Source organism: Anolis carolinensis, chromosome 2 (assembly GCF_035594765.1).
Source record: "Anolis carolinensis isolate JA03-04 chromosome 2, rAnoCar3.1.pri, whole genome shotgun sequence".
Classification (NCBI taxonomy): Eukaryota; Metazoa; Chordata; class Lepidosauria; order Squamata; family Dactyloidae; genus Anolis; species Anolis carolinensis.
The window spans coordinates 214,711,746-214,737,720 of record NC_085842.1 but is presented as its reverse complement, the minus strand read 5'-3'; the positions used below and the strand labels follow the sequence as shown (position 1 = coordinate 214,737,720).

At 44.1% G+C, this 25,975-nt stretch overlaps 1 protein-coding gene across 1 annotated transcript in view; it reads right to left on the bottom strand.

The window, feature by feature from the left end:
- rbpms (RNA binding protein, mRNA processing factor) overlaps nt 1-25,975 on the bottom strand; it is a 109,880-nt gene that overhangs the window by 17,404 nt on the left and 66,501 nt on the right. The window contains exon 6 of the mRNA XM_008116633.3: nt 22,612-22,742. Within this exon, the coding sequence (XP_008114840.1) occupies nt 22,612-22,742 (131 nt within the window). The remainder of the gene's footprint in view (nt 1-22,611; nt 22,743-25,975) is intronic.

Below are 25,975 nucleotides of genomic sequence, written 5' to 3'. Positions count from 1 at the left end.
TTTGAGGGCAGAAACTCAAACCTAGCTAACTGTCACAGGAAACCTCCTTACTGTTGGAATACAAACCCACACTGCCCAAGTCTGCAGTCCTCAGTGAGAAGGAATTAGTTATCTTAGAATAGGCTGAGGGAAATCCCTTCCCCCATCTCCTGAATGACAGTTGGAATACATCTATTTCTTCTCTTCTCTCTGTTTCTGCTCTCATGCTAATTGGTTGTATAGAATGGATACTTTGCAGGTGTATGCCTTTTGTCTTTGACTTTCTACTTTTACATCTTGGTGTGCTGTGTGTATTGAAATCTCCCTTTGCTTGTGTGTCAGGAGAGGTGTGTGCTTGGAGATTTTTCCCTCTCTTTTGAACCCTAGAAGACATGGGGTATAGTGTAGCCCAGACCGAGACCTTTACTATTAAGAAATGTTGTTGTTGTTGTTGTTATTATTATTATTGTAAATAAATCTTTTGTAATCTTTAAGATTGGACTCTGTATTTTGCCTCCTAGGCTCTAAATTCTTTGCAGCCACACGGCACTTCACGCTCTGCTTGCTGTGAGCTGAATGCTCGACTACAAGTATCTTGTTTTTGCATATTTTGGATGGTCTGCTGTTTTTGAGTAGTTTTCCCTAACACACACAGAGAAATCGTAACACTTACATGCTTTAAATCAAAATATGGTACAAAAGATTCCCATCCACATTTTTTAAAATGTTCTGATTGTAGGAAAGAGATATTCTACACTTCCTATGTTGACCTATTTTTCTATGATTGAAAAACAAACAAAGCAGCACTATGTACAAGTTTGTTCTGAATCCGAGGACACAGTTAATCACTGCAAAACTTAATTTATTAAAGTGATGAAGAGAACATAATAAATGAGCTTGCAAAACATTTCAGCTTTTGCTTTCTTCAGATGATCAAAATAAATGGACCTCTAAACTGTCAGCTTAGATATAGCTCATTTTTCACAATCCTCCTCTGAATTTGTGGTTTTGATTATTTATGGATTTGTTTCCTTTAGCTCTTGGTCCTCCAGTGCCATTCCATGGTCAGCATCCAGAGGATGCCATGGTGGAAGATTAAGGCCCTTTCTACACTGCCATATAAAATCCGGATTATCGTCTTTGAACTGGATAAAATGGCAATGTAGACTCATAAAATCTTGTTCAAAGCGGATATGTGGAATATTTTCTTTGATAATCTGGATTATATGGCAGTGTAGATCCAGCCTAAGTATAATTGTTAGTCTCAAGTAGAGAAAATCTTCAGGATCAATTGCTGAATTGTTCAGTCATGTGTAAAACCCACTGATTAAATGGGTCTTCTCAAATAATATGATGCCCCACATTAAATCCAAAGGAAATTTGAAACATCAACATTATAGTTATAACCGGGAGAGACAACAACAAATTAATAATGCGGCTATACCACTGGCACAGGAAGCAGGTTTTGCAATAAAACACATTCTCTGAGTCAACATAAGCACAATACAGATATGGATTTCTTCTGATCTAGGCCAACCTCTATTCTTCAGATGCTACAAGCAGCACATCCTGACCCCAGCCCTACTTATTATTTAGACCTTTCCCTATAAATGAAACCAATGAGCTCACCTGAATGGATGCAAGCATTGCATCATGTGAGAAAGCAACGAAGATGAAACAACACTTCCTGGATATTTCTGACACAGTGGCGGCAGCAATACCGCTATGCTAAATATAGCAAGCCACATTTTGCTACTCCAAAAGCATACACTTCTCTTGCACGCACACACAAACATCTCCCCTTCCAGAAGAGAACTTTTTGACAAATATGCATTTACAAACTGAGCATGCACACTTCCAAAATCACGAATTGTGTGTGAATATGTATACTTACAAAAACATTAAACCTAAACGGATGTTTGTTTTTATCTGCATTACCCTAGTTAATTATTAATAGTTTCATCCGGCCAATCAAAAAAATCTTCCTTCCATGATTATCTATTTTTTAGAACTGTAGTTTTTAAAAAATAATTCTTAAAATAGTTATCCAATTGCATCAGTATTAAGCCTTAACTTTTCCCCAACCTGCTAACTCCTGGATAAACTGGAGCGCCACTCCCATCATCCCCAGCCAGAAAACATCTGAACAACATCAGACTGGGGAAGGCGAGACCAACCTTTTCAACGCTGTGCAAAGTTTGCACAGTTATGGGCAAGAACCCCAAACGTGACAGTTAGAAATTGCTGGGATTCGGGAAACCATCTGCTGCTGTGAAACAGGAAAGTCTTGGTTACTGAGTGCAAGATGAAAATACAACCCTGCTGAAAACACAACCACAAGACCCCAAGCAGAGAGACAGCTGGAGGAAAGAGCTCCTCAGTTCCTGCCCTCCAGGGTCAATGCCTGGGCAGACTTCGCATCGCGTTTCCCTGCCGGTTCTTTTCCAGGCAGCAGTCCTCAGACTTGGAGAGAGCAGCTGTCCCCCTCTGAAGTCACTGGGCAGATGAGGAGAACCGACGCCAGGCAAGGGAGGGGGAATTAATGCTGCTAAGATGACCTTCCATGATCCCCTCTGCCTCAACCCAGAAATTTTAAGCACGGGAAATGCGTAGTCACCATGATCACCACACAGTCAACACCTAGGAGGCACAATGGGATACACATCCCATGGGCTTCGGCCTCCATTTACATGTGCTTAGGAATGGGAGCCCCATGGAGGCTATCAGACAAAGTAAGGACACTTCCGGTGGGACTACGTGGGGCTCAATATCTGCAGCGCAAAGGAGCCCGAAGTGCCCTCTTCAGGAGTCAGGTGTTTATTTGTTTACAATATTTATAGTCCACCCATCTCACCCTGAAGGGGACTCGGCAGATCACACATATATGGCAAACATTCAATGCCGATTAGAACAATGACAAGACAATCAACAGATAGAGGTATATATAAGCTTTCCCATCTTTTGGCATCTTTTTTAAGAGTCTGTGTTTGGTTCCGGCCACCAGAGAGTGCAGCCATCCATCTCCCTACCGAAGAGTTTTCTGTGTTTGTAAACTTCCTCCTTTTCCTGATCAAAACACTGAGCCTAAAGACCTCCCCGCTTTAATGCCATTCCTACCCTGTTTCCCCTAAAATAAGACATCTCCAGAAAGTAAGACCTAGTAGAGGTTTAGCTGAATTGCTAAATATAAGGCCTCCCCTGAAAGTAAGACCTAGCAAAGTTTTTGTTTGGAAGCATGCCCGCCAAACAGAACACCAGAGCATTCAGGATAGGTAAATGTACGTACCATAAAGTGTTGTACATGGAAATATTGATAGTAACAAGAAATTCCGGATAGGATTCACAGTTTGTCTGGTTATGCTGGTTTGTGATGACAACTACTGTACAGTATATAATAAATTTTCATTTTTTTTGTTCAACAATAAATAAGACATCCCCTAAAAATAAGACCTAGTGCATCTTTGGGAGCAAAAAATAATATAAGACACTGTCTTATTTTCAGGGAAACACGGTATTTATCTACTCACATTTGTTTTTGAACTGCTAGATAGGCAGAAGCTGGGCTAAAGGTCAGGAGCTCACCCTGACCCGGTTGGCAAGATTTATTGCATCTTGGTGATTAATCTGCTATGCTAAAATCAGTGTTACCCAACTCAAAGCAGCAGGATGCAGGGGAAAGCGGGGAGAAGATGGGGGAAAGGCACACATGGGATGGCTGGCCATCCGTAATGACAGACTCCCTCTGCTTTCATTGCTATCCCCCTGTTCATCTGATAAGGTCAAAAGTCAGAAGAGGCAGAGCTCAAAATATTTTGAAGAAAGCTGCTACCATCTCAGTCATAGTTTAGTGAAACACAAGAGGATACTTTCTTCTTTTGCCAGATACAAAACTAATCATCTTCTCCTCTGGTGAGTCAAAACCATATTACGGTTTCATCTTGAATTTCAAACATACTATGGCTGAAATTCTACAGCAGTGCGTAGCTCCAACATCTGTCAGGTACCACATCTGGCAGATGCTGCTTACTGGGGACAGAGTATGTGATTCAGCAGGTCCCAGATGTGGTCCAGGCTGAACTGAGCTGGGGGAGGGGCAAAATCGAGGGTGCATCCTCTCTTTCCTTTCCCCAGAAACCTAGAGAAGCAGCTTCTTCATGGCTTGAAATGCCTCCCACTTTCTTCTCTCCTCTTCCCACCAGTAAGCAGCAGCAACAGGAGTCCCTTTAGGATTGACACTTATCAGGTGAGGGGGAGTTGGGGACAAAGTACAAGGGCAAGAGGACAGCCTACCTTGTCTGTCCCTGATGGGATATGGATCTGTCCAACTTTTAAAGGCTTCAAGAGAAAGATTTCTCACTGTCCTGCCATTATCGCAGTGTGTTTGGTGAAGACAAAGGAAAGAGCTTTCTCAGAGGTTGCCACCAACTTGTGGAGTTCCATCCAATGGAAAACTCAGTTGGCTTTCCAAGTCCTCTCTTTCCACTGACCTTTTTTTAAGGCAGGCTTTTGGCTTTTAAGTTACTGTGGAAGAAAGTCATCCTAATGGGGTAAACCTCTGTATTTAATAAGGTTTTTGGTGTAGGGTTGTTGTGTGTTTTCCAGGCTGTATGGCCATATTCCAGAAGTATTCTCTCCTGACATTTCGCCCACATCTATGGCAGGCACAGATCTATGACATCTATGCCATAGATGTGGGCGAAACGTCAGGAGAGAATACTTCTGGAACATGGCCATACAGCCCGGAAAACACACAACACCCCTGTGATTCTGGCCATGAAAGCCTTCGACAACACGTTTTTGGTATACTTTGTTCTTAACTTGATGCAATCTGTCTTGGATCCCATCCTGAGACATAGGTGGGATATAAAACCAGCAACAAATAAACAAACAAGGTGTCAGCCTATTAGTAGTGATGGTGGCCTTGAAATGATCTCTGGAGAACTGACAAAATATAATAAAAACAACACAACAAATGCAATACACCACCCAAGCAGACAAAGAGATGAAACAATCTCAGCCCACAAGATTAAAAAAAACAAAATGTAAGACATTCTGAATGTTACTAGACATTTAGAAGAACAGGGTCAAGATTTGCATATGTGTAAAAAGACACCAATGATGTTGATAGATAAGCATGTTGAAGAAGAATATTCTGGAGAAGGCAGCATTCTGTTCTGATTTGGATCATGGGAGCCTTTCTTTAACTAAAACCAACCCCACGGTACTCTTATTCTGGCAACCACTCACTACAGAAAAAACACAATGCTATGCCACCATGACCTTCATATATAACCTTTGTTTTCTTTTTCTATTACAATCATGTCAAGTGGCCCTCAAAGTAGCAGGCAAACAGAGCAGTCAGAGGCCAGATGGCAGCAGAAAGATACAACGGCTGGCTGGAGAAAGAAAATGATGTTAAAACCTCTTTATGAAGTTGTAGTTGACAGTTTTGCTGCTCAGCAGTGCAACCTACGCAACCTACTAGTTTAGACCAGGGCTTCTTAAACCTTTTCCACTTTCAACCCCTTTCTGCCTGAGAAATGTTTATGTGACCCCGGGTGTTTAGGTATATAAAATAGGTATAAAAACCAAACATTTATGGATAATAAGCTAGCATTTGCAAAACTTGCTAAACAGGCTGATGTTCCTTTTTGTGGAGAGTGCAGCTGAAGCATTTTCCAGAGTTCACTGTAAACACTGCACTTTGTTGCTAACAGATTTGTGTAAGCTGGTAGCGTTCAGAAACTTTATACTGTTGCCAAATTTTTCATGATCTCAACATTGAACTAAAGGGACTCCATTTGGTGGCTGGACCTATGGTTTAAAAAGGAGTGGCTTAAAAGAACAAAACTTATTGGTTTTGTTCTACAGGGGAACAAATGAATGCACCACAATGACAACTGAAAAAGAACACTGGAGGTTTTTTATTAAAACTTAGTACAACCGTATTGCTCTCTATATCTCTGACAAAGGAGTTGTACATGGCTCAACTGATGTTCCACAAAATACAATGCAACAAAAGAATTATATTACCACCCAGTGTATATGTATATGGTGATATGCATGCCCAGTGTGGAATACATCTCACCACGTTAAAACAATGGATGTGGCTCTTAATGAGACATCAGAGGATGTCTACGCCCCACACCACTGGAGAAATTATACTGTTAAGCCGGTATCGCACAACCTGACATCCATCAGGAAGTAGCAGCCTGTAATGAAAGTTCAGATATCAGCAAGCAAATAAAAGCCTTAAATCAAGAAATAGCTTCCTAAGGTCTACAGAGATACTCGCAGGAACACCTCAGCAAGCGAGAGTTCAAAAATGGCAGGCTAAAACCTGGAACCTCAATCAGTGGCTGATACCAAATGAGAAACTCTCCCCTGGGCACAGAGAGGACTGATTGGGCGACTTGGAAGAACAGAAATATCTAAACACATAACAAATGGATGCCACTAACAGTAGGATAGGGATCCCAACCTGTACTCTTGCTGTCAATAGAGAAGAAAGTTAACCCTTATGTACCTCCTCCACTTCCCTTGCTGATTGAGAACAGCAGGATAAAAAAATGAGAGTATACATTCTGGGAAACAATGTTCCCCTCAAAGTTTTCAATGCTCTTAAACACTGTCTGTTTTCCTATTGTCTTAACTACATGATAAGAGAAAACTTGGCGCTGACTCAGGAGAGTAAGACAGGCTAGTGATTTCAAACTTTAATGAGAAATAGAGGTCTTCCAGATATTGTTTAACTTCAATATTATCATTCCACCTGTTTGGTGATATCAGGCTAGGGCTGATGGAAAGAGCTCACCCATTCCTTCTTAGAATAAAAATGTGAAATCAAGACTTTACAGCAGGGATGAGATGTCACTAGGTCCAGCCCAGACAGCATCCTTCCTGGACATTACCTTTCCTGAGCCTAGTGAAAGGCAACTTTAAAAAAAACCCCTATTCTTATCTGTAACTGGAGAGTAGAGAAAGTGTTTCACTCAACTCTAGAGAGCTGCCTTTCTTTGTCTTTAGGACTGTGCTTGCACTGGGCAGGTTATTCCAATGTATATCTGCCCCAGATTAGCCATAGATCGAGCGCATATGTGTTCAATTTGGGGCTAGTGTCCAGATGTTCTGAGACCTCCGCTGGGATGTCACCTCATCCTCTATGTCGCTGCTGCCACTACTGCCAAATGGCCAGAGCTCCATGCGGGCGCCTGATCGTCTGCTGTCAGAATAGGAATCTTTAGCGATACAAACCTCAAGATTCCTTGGCATGCAACCATGGCAGCTGAAAGTGAACTATACTACTGAAATGTGAAAGGACCCCTGAATTTGGGCTTTTGGAATTGAGCTGCTCCAATTCTGGACTATTCCCTAAAATGCATAGAGTTGGAGGTCATCTAGTTGAAGGTCTTTTTCATTTGCTGAAGCCTTTCCTATTATTAATAGTTTTAATTTTTAATCCTAATTTTTAACAACACCAACACTTTCTGCTAGTTCTACTATTTTTATTTGATTTGTTTACCTTTTTGAAAAAAAATGTACACTACTTAGGGAATCCTTTGGGACTGAACAGCAAGCTACAGAGATTCCTTTAAAAAAAATAATGAACATCATCACATGCAGCGGCAATATATAAAGTACAGGCTAGTGGGAGATTACTAAACATGAAGTGGAACGAAACACAAGAACAAAGAAACCAAAAAAAAAAAATGGAAGTGTGAAGATGTCCAATGTATAATTTACCTTGGATGTTACTACTTTGATTTTATCACTGTGAAATACTGATTTTAGTAAATCCAAGTATCTAATCTGCTGTTTTATACTTACCAACATTGACAATGTGCAAATGACTTTACAACATTATTTCCAATTAGTGGAGAGTCCAATTCACACTCGAATCAGATTGAGCATAGATATGACGAGAGTGTTAATACATCTTCTGCTTGATGTATTACTAAGACTTACACTAAAAGTCAATTCCTACTACAACCTGATTCCTACTACAGGATATAAAGAAGATATAGCTAAAATGTTGTAGCTGCAAACACAAGAACATATGAAATAATATCTTTTAAATAAGTAATTTTATTCAAGAAAAAACAGAGAACAAACAAATAGATGTTTGGGATAAGGTAAAGTTTTCCTCCCGACATTAAGTCTAGTCATGTCCGATTCTGGGGGTTGGTGCTCATCTTCATTTCTAAGCCGAAGAGCCGGCGTTGTCTGTAGACACCTCCAAGATCATGTGGCTGGCATGACTGCATGGAGTGCCGTTACCTTCCCGCTGGAGCAGTATCTATTAATCTACTCACATTTGCATGTTTTCAAACTGCTAGGTTGGCAGAAGCTGGGGCTAACAACAGGAGCTTACCCTGCTCCCTGGACTCGAACCACCAACCTTTCAGTCAGCAAGTTTAGCAGCTCAGTGGTTTAACACACTGCATCACCAGGGGATCCATGTTTGGGATATCATACATTAAAAACCAGATAACCACGTTATATCTATTACTACAGGGCTACAATTAAATGCCCATTAAAATAAGAAAAGAAAAACAAAAATGACACACAGACAGAAATAAAAATAACCAACTATCAACACCATCAACAAAATCCCTACAGATCTATAGATTTATTAGTCCACTCCTTTTAAATATTACACTTCTAATTTGGGTAACACTCTACTTATTCATGAATGCTACAGTTTACAAATGCTCCCTTTGTTGATTGGAAATGGTAATAAACAAGTCCAAATCTTTCTTAAAGCTGGTCAAAATTTTCTCCTTAATCAGTATAATCAATTTGTCCATTTTAACTAGTTTATAGATCTTCACCAGTCACTAAAGCTGTAGTCACCTCTGAGATGGGAAGGAAGGAAGGAAGGAAGGAAGGAAGGAAGGAAGGAAGGAAGGAAGGAAGGAAGGACAGAAGGAAGAAAAAACTACCAGCTAACTGAACTTTCATGAACCACATGGACCTGGGTTCTGGATACATTGTGGATCCAAGTACCTTGATATGCTTGGCCTGTGAAAATCAGAAGCTCTCCAACCAGAGGCTTGAAACAAAAAAAATTGAGGAGACAGAAGGACAACATAGGCAAGAAGAAGAAAGAAAGAAAAACCAAGTAAGGCTTTAGCAATGGATAACATTTGCAACAGGGCAGTTAAGCCTACATCAAGTTAGATGTCTCCCAAGTGAGAAAAACAAAATAAAACCAACCACCCTGTCTATTACCATATCTGCTCATGTGAAAGTCAAGGGCAAGATTTGGGACCAAAATTATGGGTTTTGATATGACTCGTGGATAAGTAGAGGAGAAAGCACTAACGCCACTTCATGGGGCCAGCCACCACCATTTTTTCATCCAAGCATTTTAAAAGGCTGGAAGCCACACCATGGGGTCAGTGCTTCTTTTAGGTTCTCCTGGGAAGGACTAAGCTCTTGCCTTTTGCCAATCTACACAGAAAAGTAGAGGGTTCCTTTTTTTGTAAGAATTAAGGCACTGTTCTCACACTGACCCTGTACATGTTGATCTAGGTTTTTTGGGTTGATGTTTTCGACTAAAATTTCTAGAGTCCACAGGATATGCCTGTTTGAAAGAGGCACTATATCAGCAAAGTGTGATGTCCCATGGGCCTTGTAGTCCCGTTCCTAGTACTATTGTGGCAGACGAGGAGGAAAACATGGGATTTGCACCGGTTCAGTCAGAATCGGAGCCTCTGCACCTGGAGGATATTTGTCCTCAAGAAGTCAGCCAAACAAGCCTTGGGCAGAATTCTCCCCCGTTTTCCCGGAAAGACAATTATAATAGAGATAGAGGGGCCAGGGAGGCTAATCGCCGGAGCCTCAGAATTGCAGCCAAACAACTAGCTGATTAGGTCTGCTTCCCTTGGGAAATTCTAAGGAGTCATACATCTGGACAGAGTTGGGTTTCGCTTCTCGTTCTCCAGGGAAAGTATTCTTCTGGCGGGAAAACGAGACCCTATATAGGAGTTTCGCTGCAAGGGGAACCTTGCGGAGTCAATTCGTCAGCTCGAGGAGTGAGATCGTGTGTGGACTCCAGTTCCTTGTTTCCCGGATCAAGTTCAAGCCTGCCTTGTTTCGCGTTTGCCACGGACCTTGTTTTTGCTTCTTTTCAAGTCTTGTTCTAGCCAAGTATCAAGTTTGTTTTCCAGCCTAGTTGTCAAGTTTCAATGGACTAAAGGCCCTTATCTTCTCCCCACACTATTGCTTGGCAAAGTGTGTGTTTCGGTTATTGGATTATAACTTTGGACTCTAATATCTTATATTGGACATTATTTTCCTGGACTATAATTGGCCTTTCCTGAAAGGTCTGCTTCTGAACTTTATTCTTCACTTGTTTTTATTGACTTTATATAATTCTTTAATAAAGATATTAGATAGATTCTGGTCTCTGCGCATGGTTATTGGTGCTCTGCAGCCTGGATCCTGACTCAAAGAAACAAATCTGGGGTTTTCTGCTACAGTTGAAAATGGGACATTATGTTCAAGATGTTGTCGAAGGCTTTCATGGCTGGAACCACTGGGTTGCTGTGAGTTTTCCAGGCTGTATGGCCATGTTCCAGAAAATGTCAGGAGGGAATGTTTCTGGAACATGGCCATATAGCCCAGAAAGCTCACAGCAACCCATTATGTTCAAAGCTGATGCAAAAATACAAGACACACCTTGCCCTTTAAACTCTTTGGTGGCCTGTGTGGTGGCCCATCATCCTTCTCCTTTTGCTCTGACCAGTGCTACAGGTATCTTCCGGGACTGGTGTGGGAGTTCAGGCCCCTTGCATGTACTGGTCCCCACCACCAGCAACAGGTCTGCCCTTTCCCGTACCCCAAGATCCCAGTGAAGTAATCTTCCAGGGAAGCTTGCCTTGAAATCCTTCTCAGCTTGTAGGAAGAACGAAGCTGAACCAGGACCACTCAAGCATGCAGCGGTTCGGGCTAGACGTACTCCTCAGCGATTACTGCCATCCATATTTAATCACTCTTTCCCCTTTGTTTGTTAATTTTTAACTAGAGTGCGCCAGCTCTCAGGGGCCATTAGGAGTCCCAGGCAGCAAGGTTCAGTGAGCAGAAAAAGTGCTTGTGACAGAACATACATTACTTGGCATTCTGGCCTCCCACTTTGCCGGAGAGGTGTGGAGCTTTGGGGGATTATTTTCAGCCTTGCATTCACAGTCTGCCCCGCTGCAAGTCGTGAATAAAAGATAGTGTTCCATTTAAAGCTAATTTCCCTTTTCCTCCCTGTCAGAAACTGTTTCCCTCAAGTTCTGGTTCATGTTCTCATCTATTTTTCCCAAGTTTCCAGGCAGTAACTTTACTTTCTTTTATGAGGAGGCAGGCTGTGGCTTGGTAGGCTTGCATGTGCAAGAACTAAGATGGGGCACGAGGACAAAACCAAAGGCCATCCTCACTCAGCAAACTGTTTCCGCTGTGGCCCCCAAATGCCCATGGGAAGCCCAGAAGCAGAGCAACTGCTACTGAGAAGAATGCGGCTACTGGCATTGGAAGTACTGTACCATATACACTACTGTATCAGGCGACCTCATGTGTAAGTTGACGGAAGGTGAAAATTATGAATTTTGATATGCCCCATTGATATGTTGAGGGTCATTCCACGGAGAGAGAAAAGTGCCAGTGCTTCCTGAGGGGGACGGCAACCTTTTGTGATAACAGTTTTAGCAGTCCTTGAGGCCATTGTGGAAAAATGAGAATTCAGAACAGACAAGATAGATGCCTCTTCAATCACACAGGTAATATTGAATATTTATAAAACAACAATGAATGGAACCAAAATGAAAGAATAAATTTTTAGAATGCAAAGCACTATACTGCCATATAATCCAGTTTCTGATCCCAAATTATCTGCTTTGAACATGGATTATATGGCAGTGTAGGCTCATACAATCCAGTTCAAAGCAAATAATCTAGATATACTGGATTATATGGCAATATAGATGGAGGCCTGGTGGCGAAGTGTGTTAAAGCACTGAGCTGGAGACCGAAAGGTCCCAGGTTCAAATCCCGGGAGCAGCAGGAGCGGCCGCTATTAGCTCCAGCTCCTGCCAACCTAGCAGTTTGAAAACATGCCAATGTGAGTAGATCAATAGGTACTGCTCCGGCGGGAAGGTAACAGCGCTCCATGCAGTCATGCTGGCCACATGACCTTGGAGGTGTCTACGGTCAACATCGGCTCTTCGGCTTAGAAATGGAGATGAGCACTAACCCCCAGAGTCAGACATGACTGGACTTAACGTCAGGGGAAAACCTTTACCTTTACCTATGGCAATATAGATCCAACTTTAGGCACACATGCTGCCTCTTCCCACAGAACTTAGAAAAGGTACTGTTTTGCTTACAACAATCAGAATTCTCCACATGCTGACCAGGGATTCTGGTTGTTGTAGTCTCCACATTTCTAAACTGTCCAAGCTTTGTAGTAACATATAAGGAATAAGCAAATCTGAAATAGGGTCTCAATTTCAATGTAACTGAACTATGACTACAATCAATGGAAAAGAAGAACAGCAACATACACAAAAAGTTAATTACAGATTCATAGACCAAACAGCAAAAGACTAAGGGCCCTTCCGGACAGGCCCTATATCCCAGGATCTGATCCCAGGTTTTCTGTTTATCCCAGAGTATGAGGCAGTGGAGACTCATATAATCCAGTTTAAAGCAGAAAACCTGGGATCAGATATTGGGATATAGGGCCTGTCTGGAAGGGCCCTAAAATTCCATGTAAAAGGGCTCCCTGTTCTTCCAAAAAAAACAACATACTGGAGGTGTGAGGTGCACTGTTTTCTTGAACCTGATACCCCAAAGCCATAGAAGAATGATACTATGGGATTAACAAACATGTCATCACACCTTTACGTTACATTTTTCTTACAAGTCAGGAAAGGAGACTGGAAAGGAGGTTGCAGAAGATGTATACACTGGATACAACTGGTTCTAATAGTAATATTATTCTTAATCTGTATTGATTATGCATATTATTACAGTATTAAATCTATTGTTTAAATTAGAACTGGACTTTTAACAAAGTTACAATTTTTCTAGTGTCTTTAGAGGACCCCCAGAACAGAACATGAGTCTGAAGGGGTTACAGCAAAGGCACCTGCAAAGCTATGCTTTCTGAGATGCCTATAAAGGTAAAGGTTTTCCCCTGACATTAAGTCCAGTTGTGCCCGACTCTGGGGGTTGGTGCTCATCTCCACTTCTAAGCCGAAGAGCTGGCATTGTCTGTAGAAACCTCCAAGGTCATGTGGCCGGCATGACTGCATAGAGCACAGTTAACCTTCCCACCCGAGCGGTACCTATTGATCTACTCATATTTGCATGTTTTCAAACTGCTAGGTTGGCAGAATTTGGGGCTGACAGTGAGAGCTCACCCTGCTCCCCAAATTCGAACTGTCAACCTTTCAGTCAGCAAGCTCAGCAGCTCAACAGTTTAATCCCAAGATTGAACCTCAAACCTTTTACATGGTAGATATATGATGAATTGGTATATTTTGATGCATTAAGTAAATACTGTACTGAGTAAAATCCATTGTTGGTGACCTCTCTGTTCTTACTCCCCAGACTATTTATTCACAATCCTCTCTCTCTCTCTCTCTCTCTCTCTCTCTCTCTCTCTCTCTCTCTCTCTCTCTCTCTCTCTCTCCTTCAAGCCTCACCTGAAAACACAGCTTTTCTGTGATGCTTTTGGCACAAGCCCTAATCTCTGTACTCTTCTATAATTACATCCAAGTATTGCATGTGTTACTAACAATGCACATTCTTCCTGTTTATCTCAGCCTCCACTTCCTTGCATTGCTCTTATGTTGAATGACAGATTTCAAGTTTTCTAAGTAGGGAACTATATTGTGGGCGCAAGCAATAAATCACATGGCCCACTGTAATAAGCCAAATTGGCCAAAACTGGCTTTTAAATTATCACACACTTCATTTTGAAACCCCTGAGCATCTTACAATAGCTTCACCATCTAGATCCATTAGCTTCAACGATGCTGCAGGATTCAGTGCCTTCAGACTGTCTGCCAATGATGGACCCCTGAGAGGAAGTGTGGACTGAATTTTAGGAAGCACCAGTTGATAACCTCATGCTTGTTATGTGCAGAAAGAGAGTTGGCTGTCTGGTCAAAACATAAAATACAGGGGACAGTGCATCAAGCAGATATACAGGGCAGGATTTAAATAAAATGCGAATACCCGGATTGGGCTATGTTAAGAAGGCAGAAGTAACAACCATTACTGAGCCTGGATATAGACAGCGGATATAAATTTACGCTGTTCTCTCTTTTAGAACAGAAGTTGATTGGTATATGAAAAGCCATCCACGCTCTCAGTGACCCCTGGAAACTCTCTCAGTGTTTATACTACTCTCACTTCCCACTAAAATGGCCTTACATCCTCCGACTAGAATTTAAAACTACTGAATTGCAGGGCATAAAATCTAATTGCCTTAAAAGTGTTTACAGACTATTTTCAATCAACCGATATACCACCCTTGTAATATGTTTTATTTGTATCTTAATTCAAGATACACTTTCCTCCATGTATCAAATAGTTTCCAGATTTGCTGAAAAATAGAATGTACACAATGCACCTCAAGGGGGGGAAGTAAAGTCGGTAACCATTCATCAAGAGGAAATACACCAAAACCATATAGGCAACTCTATCAACAGAGAGTTATGGAGGTTTGGCTTATCAAGGGGCCTTAAAGAGGCTCCACACTTTCTGTGCCATGGATTTCTAGTGAGGTGTAGTTGTACAGTAAAATCCTTGCCACTTTGAAGGGAATTTTATTTTCAAATTCATACTCAGCTAGTCCTCAGCTAGCTTACCATGACAAAAACAAGACAATAAACATGGAACAACACACAGTAATTTAACAGCAAATTAGGAGACTAACAAATCAAAGCTAAGCAACAATAATAAAACCTACTTCTTTTTCTGTCCCAGAGACCCAAAGTGCCCTCTTAAACAAGGTTTTAATGAGTTGTGAGAAAGCTGGAGGAGAATCAGGCAGGCTTGATGGCCTCTCTGAAAAGACTTCAAATGTAAGATTCACAGAGGGAAGCCTCAGCAGCATATCTACAGGTTTCACCCTCTCCGTTAGCTACACAGGCAAGGCCTTGCTCAGAGAAGGACATGTTGCTTACCTGTAACCGTGTTTCTTCGAGTGTACTCTGTGAATTCACACTAATGGAGAGACTGCGCCTGCGCAGGTTCCAACGGAAACTCTTCCCAAGCTAAAGTTTAAATTTTGGTGGTAGCCACGCCCCCCGTCCCCAGAGGGCATATAAGGCGGCCCTGGGCGCCCGCTCTCCAGTTCCTGCGCCGCCAAGGCAACGAGAAAGGAAGAGGGTTTGCCAGAGGGGAAGGAAGGGCGGGCTTGTGTGAATTCACAGAGTACACTCGAAGAAACACGGTTACAGGTAAGCAACCTGTCCTTTTTCTTCGTGTACTCTGTGAATGCACACTAATGGAGACTAGCACGCTTAGGTCCCAGATGGTGGGACAAGGCAAACCTTAATCACAAGTTGATGTCCAAACACATCTTTATTAAACATAAATAACATGGTCCGAAGGACCCATATAGTAACACAAGCATCATGCCGAGAGAAGAACTCGGTAGGACACCAAATAAACAATTTCAAACATGAGGAAAAAATAAGTACTGTGCATTATCTCCGAAGGGGAGAGAGGAGAAGTACATAAGGCACAATGGTTCAGGAAAACAGTGCAAATTAGAACATAGATATGGCATAACGAGATGGCCAAACACGGGGACATCTGATAAGAAAAAAACCATGAGGAGGGACCCTCCAGGGGGCCGAATGGTAGGTAAGTACCGAGGATAAAATCCTCAGGACAAACAGGAGGACAAAACCGATCTAGCAAAGGCTGAGTCTTTTAAGGCTTTTTGGTCTATTCTATAGTGAGAGACAAAAGTAAGGGGGTTAGACCAGATCGCTGCCTTACAGATAGAGTCCAGCGGGATGCCCCTCAGAAAGGCAGTTGATGTGGAAAGACCTCTCGTCGAACGCGGGCGAACGGACGGGGGAGGTGGACGTTTAGCGAGTTTGTAGGCAAGTTCAATGGCCTGAGCAATCCAGTGAGATAACCTTTGCGAGGAAATAGGATCGCCCAGCTTATCTGGGGCATGGGCTATAAAGAGTCTCTGAGTCTTACGAATGTCCTTGGTGCGGTTACGATAGAAGAGAAGAGCCCTACGTACGTCGAGGAGATGCAACCTCCGTTCCAGGGGAGACGAGGGGTTTGGAAAGAAAGCGGGGAGGACAATGTCCTGGTTAAGGTGAAAGGCCGAGACCACCTTGGGGAGGAAGGTGATGTCCGGGCGGAGAACGGCTCGGTCATGATGAAAGCGAAGATAAGGTTCATCAACCCTAAGGGCCGCCAGCTCCGAGGGTCTGCGAGCCGAAGTTATGGCCACCAGAAAAGCTACTTTCCAAGAAAGTAGGCGCAGGTCGGTCGATGCTAAAGGCTCGAAAGGAGAGGAAGTTAGCTGGGAGAGCACGAGCTCGAGGTTCCAGCCCGGCGTAGGTGGCTGGGAGGGCGGACGGATGTTGTTGTACCCCTTTAAGAAGGTTTTCACAAGATGGTCAGAGAATAAAGATGGTCTACCATGTTGCTGGAAACACCACGAAAGAGCAGCCAGATAAGACTTCATAGAGGAAAGCGAAAGCTTCTGATCTGCAAGAGTCATAAGAAAGTCCAACACTATCGGTACCGAGGTCGGAAAAACGGCGATGTCCCGAGACCGAAGAAAGGCACGGAAGCGGGAGATTTTATAAGTGTATGACCTGGTTGTAGCCGACTTGTGGGCTGCCCGGAGGATCTCCTGCAGGTTTTGCGGGAGGGAGGTTAGGCGAGAATTCTCCATGCAGTGAGATGTAGAGAGGGAAGATCCGGGTGCAGGATCTGGCCGTTTTCTCTGGATAAGAGGTGTGGTAGAAGAAATAGAGTGAGAAAGTTCATTTTGGAGAGGTGGAGAAGAGCCGGATACCAAGGCTGTCGAGGCCAAGCTGGTGCTATCAGGATCGCCGATGTCGAAATCGACCAGAGTCTCTGGAGGACCTTCGGTATCAGGGGGAACAGCGGAAAGAGGTAGATCGGTTCCGACGACCAGTCCAGAAGAAAAGCGTCTCCCAGACAGCCCGGAAAGGAGGCCGGAGGAAGTCTCGCGCCGTATCGAGGTAGTTGCACGTTCTGGGGAGAGGCAAAGAGGTCCAGAGTGGGGAATCCCCACTTTCGGAAGAGAGAGAGAAGAGTCTCGGGATCGAGCATCCACTCGTGGGAGGAACTTGTCATCCTGCTGAGGGCGTCCGCCAAGTCGTTTTGGATCCCGGGAAGATGGACTGCCAGGATCTGTACGTTGCGGCTTATGCACCAGGACCACAGCTGAGAGGAAAGGAGCATCAGCTTCCTTGAACCCGTGCCACCCTGTTTGTTGATGTAGAAGACTGCCACTGTGTTGTCTGATTGAACGAGGACAGACTTCTGGGAGATCAGGCGGGAGAAGGCTTTCAGAGCTTTGAGGATGGCGAGAAGTTCGAGAAAGTTTATGTGATTGGTCCTTTCGGAGCGAGACCAAAGACCTTGTATGGTGAGACTGCCCAGGTGGGCTCCCCAGCCGTAATTGGAGGAGTCCGTGGTTACGGTGACCGAAGGAGAAGGCTGGTGAAACGGGAGGCCCTTGCAAACGTTGGAGAGGGACTTCCACCAGCGGAGCGACTGACGAACATGGAGCGGGATGGAGAGAAACCTCAAGTTGAGGTGGCGGGATGGTTTGAAGACGTCTATAAACCTGAGGACTGTGGAGGCCATGTGGCCCAGGAGTACTTGGATGGACCGGGCTCGAACTCTCCGTTTGGTTTCGCAGAGGAAGATTTGATGCCGAAGGGCGAGAAACCTGTCGAGCGGGAGGGAGACAGTTTGAGAGAGTGAGTTGAACAGGGCGCCGATGAAGCGGATCTTGTTCGACGGAATAAGGTGAGATTTGTCGAGATTTAACTGGAGACCGAGAGAGTCAAGAAGAGTGAGGGTAACGTCGACGTGACGACGGAGGAGGACAGGGTTGGGCCCGACCAGAAGCCAATCGTCCAGATATGGAAAAACTGTGATCCCTTGGAGTCTGAGGTGGGCAGCCATGACAGCGACGACTTTGGTGAAAACCCTTGGGGCTGTGACGAGGCCGAAGGGTAAAACGGTGAACTGGTAGGTCTGGTCGAGGACTTTGAAGCAAAGGAAGTGCCTGTGGCTTTTTCGAATCGCCACGTGGAAATAAGCGTCTCGTAAATCTATGGAGACGAAGTAGTCTCCGCGCTGAAGCATAGGGAGGATGGAAGCGATGGATACCATTCTGAATTTTGTAGGGCGTATGAACGTATTGAGCACACGCAAGTCCAAAATGGGGCGGAGCCCCCCTCCCCTCTTCGGGACCGTGAAGTACCTGGAGAAGAAGTTTTGAGGGTCCTGTACTGATAGAGAAGGCCGAATAACCCCTTTGGCGAGGAGGGTGTCGATTTCGGCGAGAATTTCCTGAGAAGGGTTGGATAGAAGGATGTGCCCCGTGGGCGGGAGCTCTTCGAACTCCAAGGCATAACCGTCTCGAACAATTCGGAGAACCCAGGCATCCGAAGTAATAGACTCCCACTGATGGAAGAAAGGAGCCAGGCGATCTGAAAAGAGGCCGTGAGGTTGATGTAGTAGAGGGGAGGGCTGCGGAGGAGTGGGTCTTGCATCGATACCGGAGGTAGAGACCCGACAAGGAGAAATGGCGTCAGGAATGCCGATGAGGCTGGCCGGAGGTAGGAGTAGTACGGCCGCGCTGCTTCTGAGGATGAGCAGGCCGGCGAGGTTGTTGGCGGTTCTAGTTATTCGAAACCGAGGGACGCCTGAAGGGCTGGTGACGGTAAGAAGGAGGCGGAAATCGACGAAAGCGTTGAGGAAACCATTTGGTACGGTGAGTTTGAGGCTGGTCTCCACATTTGGTAGCTAGGACCTTAAAATCATGGTTAGTTTTGAGTTTATCGTCGGTGCCGGAATTAAAGAGACCCAAGGCGTCGAACGGAAGGTCTTCAATAACTTGTCTGGAAGAAGAAGACAGGCCCGACGACCTCAGCCAGGCGTGACGGCGGATGGCAATGGCGTGGGCGATCATCTTACCGGCCGTGTTGCCTGTATGTTTTGCCATCTGAATTTGATGATGGGCTAGGGAGTCAGCCTCTTGCTGAAGGATAGACAGCACCGAACGGTCCTCGTCAGACAACTTTGAGAAGAAGGGTTGAGCTTTCTCCCAAAGGATTTGCTGGTATGCACCCATACAGGCCCCATAGTTCGCCATTCTGCAAAGTAGAAGGGCCCCAGAATAGAGCTTTCGGCCCACCGCGTCAAACCTTTTGCCTTCTCTATCCGCAGGAGTATTAGACTCACGACCGGAAGTCTGTGAAGCTTTGACGACCATAGAATTCGGGTCGGGATGGTGTTTTAGCCACTCCAAGGCATCGTCATCGGTGCGGTACCAGGATTCGATCCTTTTTGAGGTAGGAGGGATCGAGGAAGGAGTTTTCCAGGATGCCTGGATGACGTCCAGAAGGTAAGGTAAAAACGGAAGCAGCGTGGCCGGGGGGGCTTGGGCTTTGACCCGTTTGAAAACCGGATCAGACACCGCCTTAGAAGTTTGTTTGATCTCTAGACCTAGAGCATCAGCCATTCTCACCATTTGGTCCGAAAAGGCCCGAATATTGTCCGTGGGTGAGGGAGGATCCACCTTGTATGCATCGTGAGGAGGAGAGAGGTCGAGGCCGAGAGACACCACCGAGGCTGAGAGAGCGGAGTCAGGGCGATCGATATCGATCTCATCGTCCTCAGCCCCTTGGGGGGACTGAGGGGGAGATGAAAGCACAGTCTCTGGGGGAGGCAAGGCCTCAAGAGCAGGAGCCATCTGAGCCCGAGTTTCTTTGGAGGCCGAAGCTTGGGCAGCTCGAGCCAAGCGGGTGGTTTGTCTACCCCGTTCCGGTGTCGAGGTCGGGGGAAAAAGCTGCTGGCGTGATGGATGATGCGCGGCAGCAGGTCGAGGCGACGGCACCCTGGCCACTGTTTGGGTGGAGTGGTGGGGTGAATCCTGAAGTTCGCCATCAGACAGAACTCGAGGAGAGGGTTGACGAGGCCGCTGTGCAGGAGCGATCGGAGAGGATCTCCTAGAAGAAGTCGCTGAAGAAGAAGGGACATCTTTTTTAGAAGAGGCAGAAGAAGAGGAGCGTTGGGTCGCTCTCTTTTTAGCAAGCGGCTGTTTAGAAGAAACCCTCAGAGATTTTCCCGGCGTCGGAGGGACCATTGCCGAATCGGACTGGGTCCGACGAGCTTCTTCGTGGGCTCTCTTAAAAGCGATTTTCATCGCGGAGGTTGATGGAGGAGACCCAAGGTGGGATCGAATCGAAGACACGGAGGCCACCGAGCTCGACGTCGAGGAGGGGCCAAGTCTGCCAGAGCGAGTCGACATGGTGACCGTGGTGAGCGTGCACGGCGGTTTGACGGGCTTAGCTGTTTTGAAGGCCCTAGACGCCCTTGACGAAACTGAAGAGGCCTTAGCAGCCGGTGCCGACATCGGTCTCAGGTTCGGCGTCGACGACGTGCCCGATGTCGACGGAGTGGGCTCAGGGGCGAGCGACTTCTCGTAGAGCGCTGCTCTGAGTCTCGCGGCTCTATTTTTCCTTGCTTGAGCCGTTAGGGCTAGGCAAAAACGGCAGGTACCGACGACATGGGCCTCTCCCAGACAGAAGAGGCACTTGGCGTGGCCGTCGGAGTCAGGAATTTTAGCGGCACACTGAGTGCAGCGTTTGAAGCGAGTAGTAGACATGAGAATCCGAAGTGAACCTTGCGGCGGAAAAAAAGGAACTGGAGAGCGGGCGCCCACGGCCGCCTTATATGCCCTCTGGGGACGGGGGGCGTGGCTACCGCCAAAATTTAAACTTTAGCTTGGGAAGAGTTTCCGTTGGAACCTGCGCAGGCGCAGTCTCTCCATTAGTGTGCATTCACAGAGTACACGAAGAAAAACCCTCAAGTAACCTTGGCCCAGGCTCCTGGGGCTTTTAATGTGAGCAGCAGAACTCTTAGATGGCCCTAGATGAAGAGAATGACTAACAATGTCACCCATATATAGGTGCACTATCCTTTTTCCTGGTTGTTGTATGGGACAAGAGCCATTTAAGAGAAAATTGAACACCCACTCCCCAGCCAAAATCTCAAGATCATCTGGGTTGAATTTCACTTTATTAGCTCTTCTGCAACTTATCTCTTCAAAGCCATGACCCAGGAGCCACACGACTCCCTAATATCTAAGAATGGCACAGCAAATGGTTATAAGGACATTCAGAATGGGTTTGTGGTCATCTGTATCCCCATCCTTACAGTTAAAAGTATCTACTGTTGGAAGTAGCAACCTACCAAGCCTTCCACTATTTATTTCTTAATGTATATATTTGCTAACCTATATTCGATGTGTATGTTGATTTGACAGTTTGACTGTACCTCGTTGTTGTGGGAGGGGTTACAGACATGTGATTGTACTGAGCACGTTCAGACTCAGGACTCCATTTTATATTCAGTTTGCTTTCCACCTCAGTGGAGGTGGATACATGTTTGCATCACATCTCAGTGGAGGTGAATGCATGTTGCTGTTAGGACTTCAGTAGAGTAGACTCAGTAGACTTCAGTAGACTCTAGCTCTCTCAAGCCCTGGCCAGCTCGTCCAATGGACAGGAATTCTGAGAGATTAAGTCCAAAACACCTGGAGGGCCACAGGTTGTGTAGGCATGTTTTATAGCAAGGATGAAGAAAGTGCAATCCTTGTAGATTGTATGAAGCCTCCTACAACATTCCCAAGTCTCCCAGACCTTCAACATTTTCCAGTGTTTCCCCCAGACAACACCCCCCCCCCCCCCCGGCTAAAAGATACCAAATTCCTACAATTTGGATCAATTCCCCCCACCCCTTTACAGCCATCCAAATCCCTAAAAAAAGAGAAATAAAAAAGCAAAACCAGAAGTGACATTCCAGTCATTCCAAATGTGCTATTGTTACTGTGGCTTGCCAAGGAGAAGTGAGAGGTCAAAAAACCACCTCCTTTCCAATGCTGCTGCTCACTCCTGTTCTATAGGCCATTGTTTTGCTGACTTCTTTCCTCACTAGCTTCAGGTACATGCCTGTTCACAAACGCACTCTCACGCACCACACCCTTAAAGCAAAAAACACTGCAAAGGCAAGCCTGGGAAGCAGAGTCCATATATACAAGGGAATATATATGTGCACGAAGACCCAGCAAGTACCTCTAATTACTTCTGGTGAGAGGACGTGAAATTATTTGGGAAGAGAAAAGTGTCTAGGGTTCTGTCAGGCAGTGGGGTGCTGTTTTTTTCCTAAGTCTGTCCCCAATAGTCCCAAGAAGATGTGTCAGCCTGATTGAGGAGTGATCATTAATTTCTCTCTGGTGTGCCTGTCAGTCAGATAAGTGTTAGTTGTACAGTGCGCTCTGGAGAGGATTATGTGGCAACGTGGGTGAAGGTGTGATTGATCGGTCTCAATTACCTGGGCATGCAGTGAAGCAGGGTAGGTGAAAGCAGGCGGAGGTAGAGCAGGTGCTAACTCCGCTGGGTAGAGAGGGTACGGCGCCCACACTTCAGGGCTACTGGGGTAAAGTGCAGGCACTGTGAGCTCATCTGCAAGAGAAGAATAAGGAGAATTCATGGTTAAAAAACAACAAACGCAGAAGACACAATGGCAAACACAAGAGAACCTTCTCCACAGCCATGTTAGGATTGTTCCTTTGAGAGTCTAGTACTTCCTTTGAAAACACAATTAAAATTAAGAGGGACAAAACCTGCAGCTTTTAAAAAATAGTGTTTTTCTTCAACAAGAACTAGATTTTTTGGTGATATGCCTAACGGAACAGATTTAATAAAGCTTGAGGCAAACAGATATAACCGGAGATGGAGGTTGATATATTTCAAGGTTTTCAATAAAGGTAGGGCGGAAAGAAAAGAATCGGCAGCAGGGCTGAAAGGTTTATTCTTTGCTGCATTAAAAAATAAATGGCAAAATACACACACACATAAAACCCCAAACACAATGCATTTCAGCAAATCTGACCATAATTTCACGAGTGATATACATGCTCCTAAAGAATGATCACATTATGTTTGGAAATGGGAAAGAGGAGTGACAATTAGAATCACAGATTTGGACTAGAGCACAATGACCACCTCTATTTAAAAACCTCCAAAGAAGGAGACTCCACCACACTCCAAGGGAACATATTCCACTGTCGAACAATTCTGATCATCAAGAAGTTCCTTTTAACATTTAGGTGGAATCTCTTTTCCTAAAATTTAATTCATTGCTCCATATTGTAGTCCCTAAAGCAGTAGGGAAAAAAGCATGCTCCCTCCTCAATATATCTTCTGAAATATTTAATTGTCCTACCAAATAGTATTCTGATAAGTAAATTTCTGAAGCCTGTCCCTATTTGTCTGGGATCACCTATCTATAACCACAATCTTTGTAGACACACCTCACAGCCTTCACTCTTTGCCATCAGACAATAAATCAGCCCATCCCCAGTGGCTACCGGGAGATGGGTACAAACCAAGACCATATACCACCTGTACTTAACAAGCTAATTGTTGAGGGGACATGAGGTCCCAACAGGCCTAGAAGCGATCACTCTCCAGATCCATGTGCCACATTCAAGTGGTTCATGTGGAAGGGCCCCCAGAAAGAAACATTGGTTAAACTATTGCTGTAGAAGGGTGTGTATTCTTGTATGGCAGGTCTAAATCCTCTCAGTGTATATTTTCAAAGATTATGGTCAACAAACTGCAGAAAACAAAGTTATTTTGAATTTCAGCTCCTATTCTCTTTTCTTTGGGCCTCAATTTACTTGCTCAATACATTCTCCAGGTTTACCATCAGCTTCCAGACATTTGTATAAATAGCACATTTTGACATGGTTTAATAACTTTATAATAAGTTTATTTTTGTACCCCGCCTCCATCTCCCCGAAGGGACTCGGGGTGGCCAACATGGGGCCAAGCCCGGATAATTACATAAGAACGAAATAAAATACAATAGAGTCTCACTTATCCAAGCTAAACGGGCCAGCAGCAGCTTGGATAAGCGAATATCTTGGATAATAAGGAGGGATTAAGGAAAAGCCTGTTAAACATCAAATTAGGTTATGATTTTACAAATTAAGCGCCAAAACATCATGTTTTACAACAAATTTGACAGAAAAAGTAGTTCAATACGCAGTAATGTTATGTTGTAATTACTGTATTTACAAATTTAGCACCAAAATATCATGAGATATTGAAAACATTGACTATAAAAATGGCTTGGATAATCCAGAAGCTTGGATAAGCGAGGCTTGGATAAGTGAGACTCTACTGTACATACATAATACACTTCATCAGCAGATAAAAATACATCAAAATAAAAACACAATTATACACAGTAACATAGTAAAATTAAAACACTGACAACAGCATAGTTAAACATAATTTAAAACCGCAACAGGAGTTAACAAAAACGAACTTGGACAAAGTGCAAGGAGTGTACATTGTAAACCCAATGGGAGAGGTAGATGAATAAAGTGCTGCATTTAGTAGGAGACTTGGGATGGGATAAATGATGAAGTTATTTTCAACTGATGGAACAGAATAAAGTGCATCAGATATATTAATTGTCACTGAAACGGGACGTGTCATGGGGATTATTGGTTTCCCAACTCTGACAATATGATGGCAATTGAATATTATTTTTCTAAGAATTCCCTCCAGTGGGCACAAGCCAAGTTTACATCAGATGCCCACAAAGGACAAGTGAGAGGTTCTAGATGTATTAAACAGGTGACACAACATGTATAATCTAAGTAATGTTTCATTCCACTTTATGTCTTTTGCCTTCAGAAGAGAAAGCGGTACTTTCATCCCAGTTTAGACCGCAAATTCTTATTTCAGCGTGCTTCTTGTTTTATGTTCCTTTCTGTTTGTCATTTTAATTATGCAATAACTTGTGTTGGATTTGCCTTGCTTTTTTCAGTTTATTGTACAATATTTGTTTCACCATCTTAATAACAAAGCCAGAGTGAGACCATTTTGGAGTGATAGGAGGCAAGGTAAAATAATGAACAAATAATAAAACACTCTAAATCAGGCCCTCCATGCCCACAAATTCTGTATCCATGGATTCAACCATATACAACTTGAAAATATCCCCCACCTCCTAAAAACAACTTTTTGGCCTGTACAAGAAACACTAGTTTACTGGAACTGCTTTGTAGTGCATCGCATTTGGTCTTACTGGATTTTAGGGAGGCATGAATTATACCATAAATAAATATATTGGATAAGGATGGTGTAAGTAAATTGAGCTAGTTAAATAATTTTTTTTAAAAAAACCAAGATTATAGAGGTAAGAAAATTACCAGGACATTTATTAACATCAGGAGCTTAGAATTTGTATAGTGCTTTGCAGCATACAGCATATTTCATTTTAATTATCTTCATCTAATCCTTACTCAAGCTCTGTACAGAAAGGGAAGAGAACTTGTGGCCTTCCAGATGTTGTCAGAGAGCAACTCCTATTGGTTCTAGAAATTTCAACACCATCTGCAATTTAGTAATACTTAGAAGAACACAGCTGCTATACAGCATAACTACTTTGTCTGTGGGTAACTTGTTTAGGACCACCAAGAAGAGATCACAACTCAGCCAAGATCTGAACCAAGACCTTAAAAGCTCTCTTAATTAGCAACATCTGCCATCAGGAACATGGGGAGCGGGTGGAGAAGAGATTAGTTTTTATTGAAGAGTGAGCCATGAAAGGGACAACCTGTTAAGTTTTTTCCTGATATACAGGGTGTTTGAAAAAGAACTCCCTAGTTTTAAGTATA